The following is a 15,788-nucleotide window of genomic DNA, read 5'->3' as shown; positions in this document are numbered from 1 at the left end:
GCTTTGAAAGGTGTTCTTCTGGAGGGAAGGAATCATTGGTGCATTTTAAGTAAAATATAAATGGGTATTTGAGCTCAGTGACTCAGTCTTTTGTCTTTGTCATTTAGAATATCCTTAGACTAACCCAGTGAGAACAAATGCTGTGAAATGATACAAAAAAAAATCCTAGGTACTGGGTTCAGCAATCAAGACTTAATTCTGACATATTCAGTGTAGAATGTGTGAAATTCTACTTGTTTTCAAGGTGGTTTCCCCAACAAAAAAAGGCAATGCAATTTGGATTTTTTTTATCAGATATGGTCCTTAAGAATTCCTGATTAATGTGAGTAAAATACCATTGGCCTCAGGATGCTGGTTATGATTGGTTTAGAGAAATTATTGTGTATACTTTTCTATGTTAGCCATCTTTCAAGTACTATAATAAACTACCAAACCTTATGCAGTACAGTGATCAAATGGTTATTTTGACTCTAAGTATTTGAGTTTCTGATCCATTATTAATTGACCAATTGTCCTTGGACCTGTAAGGAACATACTGTAAAACAACTCAACTGAGAAACAATAATATTCCTCATATTGTGTAGAATCAAAGATCAGGAGAAGACAGGGTTCCAAAGTACCTGCCATTGAAGATACATAATTATCCCATTTCCTCCCAGTAGATCTTATTTCAAATACCTCCCAATATAATGAATCATAAAATCAAGACGTTACCATTGCATCTGCACTGAGCCATCACTGTATTAAGATTAAGTAATTAACTAAATATGTGAAGAAATGGCACCTACAGTGATATATTGATGCAGCTGTTACCATTGCACTGCACTGAGACACATGAATTTCACTGCTCAGATGGGTTTGCCTGTCTCTTACTTTTTAGACAGCCCATGGGAACTTTCAGTAGGATGGTACCCACATTCAGAGGCCATCTTCCCTCCTTAGCTCTGCCTTTCTATAAGCATCCTTATAATCATGCTCACACATATATTATAAAATGTAACCAAAGCTATTTCAGTGTACAGTATGTATCACATACTGGCCATCACAATGTAAAAACTGGAAATCATTCTCTTATGTAACATTGCACTGTGATGATCACACTTGAACATCTGATCTCACAATCTTTTAAATTTCTGACAAAAGCCTGCCCCTATTTCTAACAGCTAAATTTTTCTCAGAATTTTGAACGGCATATTTTTAGCCTCCAAGACTAAGAAGTAAAATGTGATTTTGCAACCATGCAAAATGACAGAGACCCTCTGTGTTTGCCCTGTTTTTTCATAGATTTCTCTAGTAGAATTTATGATTGAAAATTCTCCAAAAGTTTTTGGAGAGGACTTGGCTGCAGTGTGGCTTGGAACATCACTATATCATCCTCCTGGAGGAAAGTCCTCATGTTCTCAGAATAATTCAACAAATATTGGAAACATTAAGGAAACCGAACATGGACTCAGCAGCTGCCCCATTGGGAGGACGTGCACTCCTGGCTATAATACACTGCCGAAAAGTCCAGCTGCTTCTCTTCCCTATGAGGGCCTTCTAGGTATATATACTTGTTCTATTGCCAGAACTTAAAGTTAAATCATTGAGCACTGAAAATATGATTTATAACAAACAGCAATGAAGGATTTACCATGTGAGGGAAAATTTCACCTGTGCATTATAGATATTATCCTATTGTTAGAATTTGCTTCCAAATTTTAGTACCTCTTTCCACTGGTCCTGAGTTTATGCTAGAGGTTAAACACAGAAATGAGATTAAGAAATTAAGAATATGTAAAGAAATGATACTTACAGTGATATATTGATTCTTAACATTTTTTTCCATCTTTATTAATTTGAGTATTTCTTGTTTACATTTCGATTGTTATTCCCCTTCCCGGTTTCACAGACAACATCCCCCAGCCCCTCCCATTCCCCTTCTGTAAGGCTGTTCCCCTCTCTATCCTCCCCCCATTACCACCCTCCACCCCAACAATCAAGTTTACTGGGGATTCAGTTTTGGCAGGACCAAGGGCTTCCCCTTCCACTTGTGCTCTTACTAGGCTATTCATTGCTACCTAAGAGGTTGGAGCCCAGGGTCAGTCCATGTATAGTCTTTGGATAGTGGCTTACTCCCTGGAAGCTCTGGTTGGTTGGCATTGTTGGTCATCTGGGGTGTCAAGCCCCTTCAAGCTCTTTCAGTCCTATCTCTGATTCCTTCAACAGGGGTCCCATTCTCAATTCAGTGGTTTGCTGCTGGCATTCGCCTATCTATTTGCTGTATTCTGGCTGTGTCTCTTAGGAGAGACCTACATCCAGTTCCTGTCAGCCTGCACTTCTTTTCTTCATCCATCTTGTCTAATTGGGTGGCTGTATATGTATGGGCCACATGTGGGGCAGGCTCTGAATGGGTGTTCCTTCTGCCTCTGTTCTAAACTTTGCCTCCCTATTCCCTCCCAAGGGTATTCTTGTTCCCCTTTTAAAGAAGGAGTGAAGCATTTGCATTTTGGTCATCCTTCTTGAGTTCCATGTGTTCTGTGCATCTAGGGTAATTCAAGCATTTGGGCTACTAGCCACTTATCAATGAGTGCACATCATGTGTGTTTTTCTGTGATTGGGTTACCTCATTCAGGATGATATTTTCCAGTTCCATCCATTTGTCTATGAATTTCATAAAGTCATTGTTTTTGATAGCTGAGTAATATTCCATTGGGTAGATGTACCACATTTTCTGTATCCATTCCTCTGTTGAAGGGCACCTGGGTTCTTTCCAGCTTCTGGCTATTATAAATAAGGCTGTTATGAACATGGTGGAGCACATGTCTTTGTTATATGTTGGGACATCTTTTGGGTATATGCCCAAGAGAGGTATAGCTGGGTCCTCAGGTAGTTCAATGTCCGATTTTCTGAGGAACCTACAGACTGATTTCCAGAATGGTTTTACCAGTCTGCAAACCCACCAACAGTGGAGAAGTGTTCCTCTTTCTACACATCCTCACCAGCATTTGCTGTCACCTGAGTTTTTGATCTTAGCCATTCTCACTGGTGTGAGGTGAAATCTCACTGTTGTTTTGATTTGCATTTCCCTTATGACTAAAGATGTTGAACATTTCTTTAGGTGTTTCTCAGCCATTCGGCATTCCTCAGCTGAGAATTCTTTGTTTAGCTCTGCATCCCATTCTTTAATAGGGTTATTTGTCTCCCTGCAGTCTAACTTTTTGAGTTCTTTGTATATTTTGGATATAAGCCCTCTATCTGTTGTAGCATTGGTAAAGATCTTTTCCCAATCTGTTGGTTGTCGCTTTGTCCTAACAACAGTGTCCTTTGCCTAACAGAAGGTTTGCAGTTTTATGAGATCCCATTTGTCGATTCTGGATCTTAGAGCATAAGCCATTGGTGTTTTGTTCAGGAAATTTTCTCCAGTGCCCATGTGATTGAGATGCTTCCCCACTTTTTCTTCTATTAGTTTGAGTGTATCTCGTTTGATGTGGAGTTCCTTGATCCACTTGGACTTAAGCTTTGTACAGGGTGATAAGCATGGATCGATCTGCATTCTTCTACATGACTGACCTCAAGTTGAACCACCACCATTTGCTGAAAATGCTATCTTTTTTCCATTGGATAGTTTTGGCCCCTTTGTCAAAAATCAAGTGACCATAGGTGTGTGGGTTTATTTCTGGGTATTCAAGTCTATTGCACTGGTCTTTCTGTCTGTCTCTGTACCAATACCAGGCAGTTTTTTATCACCATTGCTCTGTAATACTGCTTGAGTTCAGGGATATTGATCCTCCCCAGAAATCCTATTATTTTTGAGGATAGTTTTAGCTATCCTGGGTTTTTTGTTATTCCAAATGAATTTTCAAATTTTTCTGTCTAACTCTCTGAAGAATTGGATTGGTATTTTGATGGGGATTGCATTGAATCTGTAGATCGCTTTTGATAAAATTGCCATTTTTACTATATTAATCCTGCCAATGCAAGAACATGGGAGATATTTCCATCTTCCGAGGTCTTCTTCAATTTCTTTCTTCAGAGACTTGAAGTTCTTATCATATAGATCTTTCACTTGCTTGGTTAAAGTCACACTAAGGTATTTTATATTATTTGGGACTTTTTATGAAGGGTGTTGTTTCCTAATTTCTTTTTTCAGCTTGTTTCTCTTTTGTGTAGAGGAAGGCTACTGATTTATTTGAGTTAATTTTATACCCAGCCACTTTGCTGAAGTTGTTTATCAGCTTTAGTAGTTCTCTGGTGGAACTTTTTGGGATCACTTAAATATACTATCATGTCATCTGCAAATAGTGATATTTTGACTTCTTCTTTTCCGATCTGTATCCCCTTGATCTCCTTTTATTGTCTGATTGCTCTGGATAGAACTTCAAGAACTATATTGAATAAGTAGGGAGAGAGTGGGCAGCCTTGTCTAGTCTCTGATTTTAGTGGGATTGCTTCAAGTTTCTGTCCATTTAGTTTAATGTTAGCCACTGGTTTGCTGTATATGGCTTTTACTATGTTTAGGTATGGGCCTTGAATTCCTATTCTTTCCAGGACTTTTATCATGAAGGGGTGTTGAATTTTGTCAAATGCTTTCTTAGCATCTAATGAAATAATCATGTGGTTTTGTTCTTTCAGTTTGTTTATATAATGGATTACGTTGATGGTTTTCCGAATATTAAACCATCCCTGCATGCCTGGGATGAAGCCTACTTGATCATGTTGGATGACTGTTTTGATATGCTCTTGGATTCGGTTTGCCAGAATTTTATTGAGTATTTTTACTTTGATCCTCATAAGGGAAATTGGTCTGAAGTTCTCTTTCTTTGTTGGGTCTTTGTGTGGTTTAGGTATAAGAGTAATTGTGGCTTCATAGAAGGAATTCGGTAGCAATCTTGTCTGTTTCAATTTTGTGGAATAGTTTGCATAGTATTGGTTTGAGGTCTTCTATGAAGGTCTGATAGAATTTTGCACTAAACCCGTCTGGACCTGGGCTCCTTTTGTTTGGGAGACCTTTAATGACTGCTTTTATTTCTTTAGGAGTTATGGGATTGTTTAACTGGTTTATCTGTTCCTGATTTAACTGTGGTACTGGGTATTTGTCTCGGAAATTATCCATTTCCTGAAGATTTTGAAGTTTTATTGAATATAGGCTTTTGTAGTAGGATCTGATGATTTTTTGAATTTCCTCTGATTCGATAGTTATGTCTACCTTTTCATTTCTGGTTTTGTTAATTTGGACACTCAGTTTCCTCTCATTACTCTTCTAAGGGTTTATCTATCTTGTTGATTTTCTCAAAGGACCAACTTTTGGTTCTGTTGATTCTTTCTGTGGTCCTTTTTGTTTCTACTTGGTTGATTTCAGCTCTGAGTTTGATTATTTCCTGCCTTCTATTCCTCCTGGGTGTATTTGCTTCTTTTTGTTCTAGAGCTTTTAGGTGTCAAGTTGCTGATATATGCTCTCTCCTGTTTCTTTCTGCAGACATTCAGAGCTATGAGTTTTCCTCTTAGCACAGCTTTCATTGTGTCCCATAAGTTTGGGTATGTTGTACCTTCATTTTCATTGAATTCTAAGAAGTCTTTAATTTCTTTCTTTATTTCTTCCTTGACAAGGTTATCACTGAGTAGAGCATTGTTCAACCTCCATGTATATATACGCGTTCTTCCCTTATTGTTATTGAAGACCAGCTTTAGCCCGTGGTGGTGTGATAGGACGCATGGTATTATTTCTATCTTTCTGTATCTGTTGAGGCCTGTTTTATGATCAATTATATGGTCAATTTTGGAAAAAGTACCATGAGGTGGTGAGAAGAAGGTTTATCCTTTTGTTTTAGGATAGAAAGTTCTATAAATATCTTTTAAGTCAATTTGGTTCATGACTGCTCTTAGTCTGTCTATGTCTCTGTTAAATTTCTGCTTCCATGATCTGTCCAGTGAGAGTGGGGTGTTGAAATCTCCCACTATTATTGTGTGAGGTGCAATGTGTGCTTTGAGCTTTAGTAAGGTTTCTTTTATGTATGTAGGTGCCCTTGTATTTGGAGCATAAATATTTAGGATTGAGAGTTCATCTTGGTGGATTTTTCCTTTGATGAATATGAAGTATCCTTCCTTATCTTTTTTGATGAATTTTAGTTGAAAATTGATTTTGTTCATTATTAGAATGGCTACTCCAGCTTGCTTCTTCTGACCATTTGCTTGGAAAGTTGTTTTCACTCTGAGGTAGTGTCTGTCTTTTTCTCTCAGGTGTGTTTCCTGTAGGCAGCAGAATGCAGGGTCCTCATTGAGTATTCAGTTTGTTAATCTATGTCTTTTTATTGGGAGTTGAGACCATTGATGTCGAGAGATATTAAGGAATAGTGATTATTGCTTCCGGTTATATTCATATTTGGATGTGAGGTTATGTTTGTGTGCTTTTCTTTTCTTTGTTTTGTTGCCAAGATGATTAGTTTCTTGCTTTTTCTAGGGTGTAGCTTGCCTCCTTATGTTGGGCTTTACCATTTATTATCCTTTCTAGTGCTCGATTTGTAGAAAGATATTGTGTAAATTTGGTTTTGTCATGGAATATCTTGGTTTCTCCATCTATGTTAATTGAGAGTTTTGCTGGATACAGTACCCTGGGCTGGCATTTGTGTTCTCTTAGGGTCTGTATGACATCTGTCCAGGATCTTCTGGCTTTCGTATTCTCTGGTGAGAAGTCTGGTGTGATTCTGATAGGTCTGCCTTTGTATGTTACTTGACATTTTTCCCTTACTGCTTTTAATATTCTTTCTTTATTTTGTGCATTTAGTGTTTTGACTATTATGTGTCAGGAAGTGTTTCTTTTCTGGTCCAATCTATTTGGAGTTCTGTAGTCTTCTTGTATGTTTATGGGCATCTCTTTCTTTAGGTTAGGGAAGTTTTCTTCTATGATTTTGTTGAAGATATTTACTGGTCCTTTGATCTGGGAGTCTTCACTCTCTTCTATACCTATTATCCTTAGGTTTGATCTTCTCATTGAGTCCTGGATTTCCTGTATGTTTTGGACCAGTAGCTTTTTCTGTTTTACATTATCTTTGACCATTGTGTCGATGATTTCTATGGAATCTTCTGCTCCTGATGTTCTCTCTTCTAACTCTTGTATTCTGTTGGTGATGCTTGTATCTGCAGCTCTTTGTCTCTTCCTTTGGTTTTCTATATCCAGGGTTGTTTCCTTTTGTGCTTTCTTTATTGCTTCTATTTCCATTTTCAATTCCTTCACCTGTTTGTTTGTGTTTTCCTGGAATTCTTTCAGGGAATTTTGTGATTCCTCTCTATAGGCTTCTACTTGTTTATTTCTGTTTTCCTGCGTTTCTTTAAGGGAGTTCTTTATGTTTTTCTTGAAGTCCTCCATAATCATGATCAAATGTGATTTTAAATCTAGATCTTGCTTTTCTGGTGTGTTTGGATATTCAGTATTTGCTTTGGTGGGAGAAGTGGGCTCCAATGATGCCATGTAGTCTTGGTTTCTGTTGCTTGGGTTCCTGTGCTTGCCTCTCACCATCAGGTTGTCTCTGGTGTTACCTTGTTCTGCTATTTCTGACAATGGCTATACTGTCCTATAGGCCTGTGTGTCAGGAGTGCTGTATACCTGTTTTCCTGTTTTCTTTCAGCCAGTTATAGGAACAGAGTGTTCTGCTTTCAGGTGTATAGTCTTTCCTGTCTACTGGTCTTCAGCTGTTCCTGTGGGTCTGTATCCTGAGTCCACCTGGCTGGTTGCTTGGTGCAGAGAAGTTGGTCTTACCTGTGGTCCAGCGGCTCAAGTTGCTGGTTGGGGGCTGCTGTTGAGCTCTCCGTGAGGGCAGTACCAGGAGGGCCTGCGCTGCCTTTTCCTGCCCCCCTTGCACCAGGATCCCAGATGGTGTTAGGTGTTTTCCTCTGGAGTCAAAAATGTGGGCAGAGTGTAGTGTCTTCTGGTTTCCCAGGCATGTCTGCCCCTCTGAAGGTTTAGCTCTCCCTCCCACGGGATTTTGGTGCAGAGAACTGTTGATCCAGTGTCTTCAGGTCCGGGCTGTGTCTGGAGTGCAGGGATCCTGCTGCTCGAGTGCCGATTCTTAACATTCTCAACATAGATTCTTTTTTATTTTTCTCCATATTATTAACCTGGGTATTTCTTATTTACATTTCGATCTTTATTCCCTTTCCTGGTTTCCAGGCCAGCATTCCCCTAACCCCTCTGCCTTACCTTCTCTATGGGTGCTCCCTCCTCATCCTCCCCCAATTACCGCTCTCCCCCCAACAATCACGTTCACTGGGGATTCTTTCTTGGCAGGAACAAGGGCTTCCCCTTCCACCAGTGCTCTTACTAGGCTATTCATTGCTACCTGTGCAGTTGGAGCCCAGGGTCAGTCCTTGTATAGTCTTTGTGTAGTGGCTTAGTCCCTGGAAGCTCTGGTTGGTTGGCATTGTTGTTCCTATGGGGTCCCCTTCAAGCTCTTTCAGTCCTTCCTCTGATCCTTCAACGATGGGGGTCTCGTTCTCAGTTCACTGTTTTGCTGCTGGCATTCGCCTATGTATTTGCCATATTCTGGCTGTGTCTCTCAGGAGAGATCTACATCCACTTCCTTTTAGCCTGCACTTCTTTTCTTCATCCATCCTATCTAATTGGGTGGCTGTATATGAATGGGCCACATGTGGGGCAGGCTCTGAATGGATGTTCCTTCTGCCTCTCTTCTACACTTTGCCTCCCTATTCCCCCCTAAGGGTATTCTTGTTCCCCTTTTAAAGAAGGAGTGAAGCATTTGAATTTTGGTCATCCTTCTTGAGTTTCATGTGTTCTGTGCATCTAGGGTAATTCAAGCATTTGAGCTAATAGCCACTTATCAAGGAGTGCATACCATGTGTGTTTTTCTGTGATTGGGTTACCTCACTGAGGATGATATTTTCCAGTTCCATCCATTTGCCTATGAATTTCATTAAGTCATTGTTTTTGATAGCTGAGTAGTATTCCATTGTGTAGATGTACCACATTTTCTGTATCCATTCCTCTGCTGAAGGGCATCTGGGTTCTTTCCAACTTCTGCCTATTATAAATAAGGCTGCTATGAACATAGTGGAGCACATGTCTTTGTTATATGTAGGGGCATCTTTGGGTATATGCCCAAAAGAGGTATAGGTGGGTCCTCAGGTAGTTCAATGTCCAATTTTCTGAGAAACCTCCAGACTGATTTCCAGAATGGTTGTACTAGTCTGCAATCCCACCAACAGTGGAGGAGTGTTCCTCTTTCTCCACATCCTCGCCAGCATTTGCTGTCACCTGAGTTTTTGTTCTTAGCCATTCTGACTAGTGTGATGTCGAATCTCATAGATTCTTAAAATAAAGAAAATAACAACTCAATAGCAAATTGGATTTTCTCTATGTAACAGCTCTGGCCGTCATGGAGCTTGATCAGTGAACCAAACTGAAATCAAATTTACATAGATCCCCTTGGCTCTGCTTCCTGAGATCTAGAAATAAAGGCATGTGCCAGCATCCTAGTCTCTTATGAAAATCTGAAAATATAGCATAATAAACCCATATGGTTGACATAGACACTACAATCTCAGATTTGAGCTCACAGATCAGTGGAGAAAGCCAAGGAATGTAACAGAAGTGCAATTAGGCAAATTGTGTTGTGAAGTACAGATACTGCTGGTACTTTACTGTTGTCCACGGCAGTCAGAAAGTCACACAAGGGGATGAAAAGATTGGTACTATATGACTGTTTGATTCTAATACCTTTAAGCATAGCTTTCAAGGCAAACACAATAACTTACTCTTTATACATGAAGAATGGGCCATATACAACTATATATCGAGTGCCTTATGAAGCAAGATCATTATAAATGTTATAATATTAATTAGTTATTTTCTGTGTGTTTGTGATATTGCATAAGGCATGCAGGTGGTAAAGGGAAAAAGGTACGTATGCTAGGGCTAAATGAGGACTAAATGAGTTCAGCAATTACAGCAATGATTTCCCTTCTTCCTTAGATTCACAAAAACACGAAGGCATTGTATATACTAACCCAACTGTAACATCTATTAATCCACCACAAGCAAAACAGAAATGTTTGTTTGGCAAATCTCTTTCGGGTCTTTTAGAAGACAAAACGTTGCCTACTCCAAAACTTGTGAGTATCAGTTTGGGTTTCTACAGCACCTTCATTCTAAGGAATTATTTAATCAAACAAATTAATGTTTAGATGACCTATACATGAAGGTAAGATCATTTTAAAATAGAAATAATTTGCACTGAAGTTTGAGTCATGTAATTGAAAGAAATCAAAAATACAGAATAAAAAGAAATAATATTCCCATGTTTTACCCTGATTGCATCGAAGATCCTAACCCACCAGCTTCTTGGAGGAAATGGGTCTAGGGAAGTACACCGCTGATAACCCGACTATAAAGTCTTCCAGCTTCTTTATGACTCAATATTATTCTGGAGTCAATCCCTTAATATCATTGCCTCTGAGATTACTCAATCTTTTATAATTAATGATATCTATAGACTTTTACTGTACATTATCAATGAATTAGATGTATACATTATTTTTTTGCTATATAGTAACATCTTTTATCATAGTGGACTAGATTTAAATGCTGCCTAATATGGCTTAATCTATTTTAAACTAGTTACTAAACTTCTTTGGAAATATATATTTACTGTCCACATCTATTTTAGCACTATAGCTGAGCTAGGAATTTATGCTATGTGTGATCAAATTTATCTTGTCAGACACATGAGCATTACTACACATTTCTTAGGTATTTTAGAGCAGAGTTTTCTGGTAACCATGTTTTTGATCATGTAATCAATTGAAAATAGAGAAAATATGGAATAAATCGGTGTATGGTAGTCATTTTTACAGAATAAAATTATGGAAGAATAATTGACAAATACTTGGGTTCTTAAATGTGACAGTATCTTTAGACATAGTTAAAAATAAGAAGTCACAGAAAGGGTTGGGGATTTAGCTCAGTGGTAGAGCACTTGCCTAGCAAGTGCAAGGCCCTGGGTTTGGTCCCCAGCTCCGAAAAAAAGAAAAGAAAGAAGTCACAGAAAAGGAAATTAAAGTCTTAGAAGTATAGTGAAATAATATTTATTAAAATAAAAAACAGGATACATAATAGAGGCCAGGACAGACAGGAAGTAAAATACTGATTTGATCTCTAGAAGGGAAATATCCCAATATTTACTTAGAATGCCATGCTTGAGAAAGATATTCATAGAAGGAAACAGAAAGTAATAAAGGACCATTCACCAAAATGCTTTGGGGAACAGAAGTCCAAACAAAACCATGATGTTACAAATGGGGGAAAAATGGATTAGGGAAGAAAATGTATTTGGAAGCTAAAACAGAAAAAAGTTCAATGACTACTTTATTCCTCTCAGTTATAGCTGTGCAGCCAAAACTGTCCTTGCTCAGGTTCACAATAAAAGACATATTTGTGCTTCAGGTGTGGATCTCTAATACTACAAGCTTATCCCACACAGGACATGTTATCCATAATTGCAGAGAAAGGACAAGAATCAGATCACATATTCGAAATTCTACCTAAAGAATCACACTGGTTCCTGAGGTGTAGGCTTCACAGTGAACAACACATTGACTGGAACGAAGAATACGTGGTTATAACAGCATCTTTCTTAAAGATGAGGAAGGTTTTTACATCACCAACATTAACATCCCTCTAGAGATGCATATGTCCTTTCTGTCCTTGAGATTACACGACGATGTCTGTTTCCTGGAGCTATGGACACATGACGTCTTGATACATTTAAAAGTCTCAAAGATCCATCACAAAGACACAGGTGAAAAACCTCTGTTGGAAGTTAACATCCTCATAGATCAGATGGGCTTTAGTTTGGCGTTACAAAAGTTCCTACTGATTTCACCTCTGACCATACCATGTGAAGTAATAGTGGAACAAGTTATAATAGTGGTAAAAGTGTGTTTCACAAAACACATGTTTCAACAACACTTACCAAAAAAATGTCCTTCAGAAATAACAGCTCAAAATGGCTAGTCCACCACTGATCAAGAATTGGTGTAAACAGGCGAAGGCTGGGCGGGGTGGGAATGGGGTTCCTGCGGCCGGCCAGGGGGACAGCGCAGGAGGCAGCGGCTGCAGCAGAGCAGACTGTCGCTCGGCTGCAGGCACTGGTGGAACGGATAGGTAACAGAAGACCTCTTCCCTTCCTCCTCAGGGCTTCAGCATGACCGAGTCCTTCCTGCCCCCCACCAGCAGCCCTAGTGAACACCGCCGGGCCGAGCATGGCAGCGGGCTGACCCGGACTCCCAGCTCCGAGGAGATCAGCCCTACAAAATTTCCTGGATTGTACCAGACCGGTGAGCCTTCGCCTCCCCATGACATCCTCCACGAGCCTCCTGATATCGTGTCAGATGATGAGAAAGACCATGGAAAGAAAAAAGGAAAATTTAAGAAAAAGGAGAAAAGGACTGAAGGGTACGCTGCCTTCCAGGAAGACAGCTCTGGAGATGAAGCTGAAAGTCCTTCCAAGATGAAGAGGTCCAAGGGAATCCATGTGTTCAAAAAGCCCAGCTTCTCTAAAAAGAAGGAAAAGGATTTTAAAATCAAAGAAAAGCCCAAAGAAGAAAAGCATAAAGAGGAAAAGCATAAAGAAAAGAAATGTAAAGACTTGATGGCAGCCGATGTTGTTAAACAGTGGAAGGAGAAGAAGAAAAAGAAGAAGCCAACTCAGGAGTCAGAGGTGCCTCAGACGGACGCCCCAAGTCTCAGACCCATTTTCGGCGTTCCCTTGGCTGACGCAGTAGAGAGGACCATGATGTACGACGGCATCCGGCTGCCAGCTGTCTTCCGAGAGTGCGTGGACTACATGGAGCAGCATGGCATGAAGTGTGAAGGCATCTACCGAGGGTCAGGAGTCAAATCAAAGGTAGATGAGCTGAAAGCAGCCTATGACCGAGAGGAGTCTCCAAACTTGGAAGAATATGAACCTAACACTGTAGCCAGCTTGCTGAAGCAGTATTTGCGAGACCTTCCAGAGAATTTGCTTACCAGAGAGCTTATGCCCCGATTTGAAGAGGCTTGTCAGAGGACCACAGAGACGGAGAAAGTGCAGGAGTTCCAGCGCTTGCTCAGGGAACTGCCGGAGTATAACCACCTTCTGCTTTCCTGGCTCATTGTGCACATGGACCACATCATTGCGAAGGAGATAGAAACCAAGATGAACATCCAGAACATCTCTCTAGTGCTGAGCCCAACTGTCCAGATCAGCAATCGGGTCCTGTATGTGCTTTTCACACATGTGCAAGAGCTATTTGGCACCGTGGTCCTGAAGCAAGTAACAAGACCTCTGCGTTGGTCCAACACGGCCACAATGCCTACACTGCCAGAGACCCAAGCAGGCATCAAGGAAGAGATCAGGAGACAGGAGTTCCTTTTGAACTGTTTACATCGAGATCTGCAGCGCGGGATAAAGGACTTATCTAAAGAAGAAAGATTATGGGAAGTACACAGGATTCTGACTGCCCTCGAGAGAAAGCTGAGGGAAGCTAAAAGACAAGAGTGTGAGACCAAGTTTTCCCAGGAGATAGCCAGCCTTTCGAACGAGGATGTTGCCAAAGAAGAAATGGACGAAAATGAGGAGGACATAAATATCCTCCTTGCCCAGGAGAATGAGACCCTGATTGAGCAGGAGGAGCTCCTGGCCATGGAGCAGTTTCTGCGTAGTCAGATCGCCTCGGAGAAAGAAGAGGTCCACCGCCTCCGAGCTGAGATTGCGGAGATCCAGAGTCACCAGCATGGCCGCAGCGAGACAGAGGAGCACTCTTCTGACAGCGAGTGTGAGAGCAAGGATGAGGAGGAGCTGCAGATCATTCTGGAAGACTTACAGAGGCAGAATGAAGAGTTAGAAATAAAGAACAATCACTTGAACCAAGCAATCGGTGAAGAGCGGGAGGCCATCGTTGAGCTCCGAGTGCAGCTCCGGTTGCTCCAGATGCAGCAAGCCAAGTCTGAGCAGCAGCTCCAGGAGGAGGAGGAGGAGCCCGAGAGGCAAGGGGGCACAGGCCCACTGCCCTCTGAAGGTGTCCTTGAGGTGATAGCAGCCAAGGAGCAGGTGAAGCCCTCGCCCAGCAAAGACCCGAAGGAGACGCATCTGAACTGCCCCGGCCCTGTGCATCATAGTGTAAGCGAGAGTCCACTGCCTGTCCTGCCCGGCAGTGTGCTGTAAAGGCTCTCAGAGATGCTCACTCTTGCACACATCTGACTCCGTGTCAGGCTCAGGTCCTGGGAGGGTGAAGCGGTGGACACTCAGGGGTGGGGGGCTTGCAGGGAACACAGGCATTTCCAGATAGTGTCAGCTTATTTGAAAATTAATTTTCTTTGATAAAAATAACTATTTTAACCCTTGAGTGGCTTCTTTTTAAACCAAAAAACTTTTTGCTTTTTGTTGTTGTTGTTGTTGTTGTTGTTGTTGTTGTTGTTGTTCTTTAAATCACAGTAGAATCAGGATCTCTTTCTTATCAAAGGGTGGGAACCAAACCAGGTCACTTCTGCGCCTGCCTTGTGGACGCTCGTGGTCTCACCAGCCCTGCAGGGTCCCTGGCCACTCTTGCTTGTGCCTTCCACACCTTTTGGTGCAGATTGTTCAGTGGGGATCTGCCTCATATTCTCTGACTGGCCAAAAAGGCTCACGCTGGGGTTCCTTGTTCCTGCCCTGTGTGTACCACTTTTCTTTTCCAGCTCCGAGTCTGTCAATGTGAGTCAGGATGGCCCAGTTTGGTTGCAGAGGGAGATTACCATGCAGCCTGCCACCAGCCTGGGCAGGGCAGGCCACCCACTCACTGCTAGGGAGCAGCAAGGGCCTTTTCTCAGAGGTGGTCAGAGATGACCACCTTGACCCTGAGGTTGCACAGGACGCTTCTCACACCAGAGTCCTTTTCCACACTGACCTTCCAGGAAAGTCACCTTCCACAGTGACTTCAGTTGCTAGCTTGGGCTGGGATACCCACACCTCTGCCAGGATAAGCCATGTAGATGCTCTCATGCACAACTTTCACCTGTCCATGTCATCTCAAGGGGCTGCTTAAGGACTCTGACAGAACTGAGCGGAAGGAAGGAAAGCGTAACTGTAATTGACCCCACCTGGTGTTTGCCTCTAACCCAAGACAACTGCTCCCAGCGGTCTGGGAGGCCTGACTCTTAGGCAACCGGATTTCACTGTCAGATGAGTGCTTGTTATACCATCTCTGTTTCCTGGAACCATGGACTCATGATCTCTTGATAAGACGCATGGCAGGTAAAAGTCTGACAAAGATTAGAATGTCACAAGATTCATCCCAAAGGCACAGGTGAACAGCTTCTGTTGGAAGGTAAAATAATCATATAACAGATCGGCTTTAGTTTGGCATTACATATATTCCCACTGATTCACCACAGGCCATATATAGTAAAGTAATAGCAGGACAAGTAGTAATAGTGATAAAAGTGTGTTTTACAAAATTCATGTCTTAAATAATACTTACCAAAACTTATCCCTCACAAATAACAGTTCAAAATGGCTAGTCCACCACTGACCCACAATAGGCTGTCAATGTTTGATACTGCCCTCTGTCCAGTAGATAAACAAAATTGTTTTCCTTCTTAATCAAAAAACAATCTAGCACTTTTAACTTTTGCCAGATACTGACATTCTAATTCCATGTCAAGTAGTCAAGAATTAACCTAAGCTACATTTAACCTGTCTACCACTCTTAATTTGCCAGGGAGCTGCAGTGAGTCTAGAGCAAATATCATTGTTTTATTTCTGTTTGGGCCTTGATCT

The 15,788-nt window shown here is 41.2% G+C and overlaps 1 protein-coding gene across 1 annotated transcript in view; it reads left to right on the top strand.

Moving 5' to 3' along the window:
- LOC116887693 (ralA-binding protein 1-like) overlaps positions 1 to 14,369 on the top strand; it is a 29,448-nt gene extending 15,079 nt beyond the window's left edge. The window contains exons 10-12 of the mRNA XM_032889288.1: positions 1,285 to 1,543; positions 9,965 to 10,104; positions 12,186 to 14,369. Coding sequence (XP_032745179.1) covers positions 1,285 to 1,543; positions 9,965 to 10,104; positions 12,186 to 14,195 — 2,409 coding nt within the window. The 3' untranslated portion in view covers positions 14,196 to 14,369. The remainder of the gene's footprint in view (positions 1 to 1,284; positions 1,544 to 9,964; positions 10,105 to 12,185) is intronic.
- The last annotated feature ends 1,419 nt before the right edge of the window (positions 14,370 to 15,788 follow it).

Source organism: Rattus rattus, chromosome 18, assembly GCF_011064425.1.
Source record: "Rattus rattus isolate New Zealand chromosome 18, Rrattus_CSIRO_v1, whole genome shotgun sequence".
Taxonomy (NCBI): domain Eukaryota; kingdom Metazoa; phylum Chordata; class Mammalia; order Rodentia; family Muridae; genus Rattus; species Rattus rattus.
Note: the sequence above shows the minus strand (reverse complement) of the source record. Positions and strands in the feature narration are given on the sequence as shown.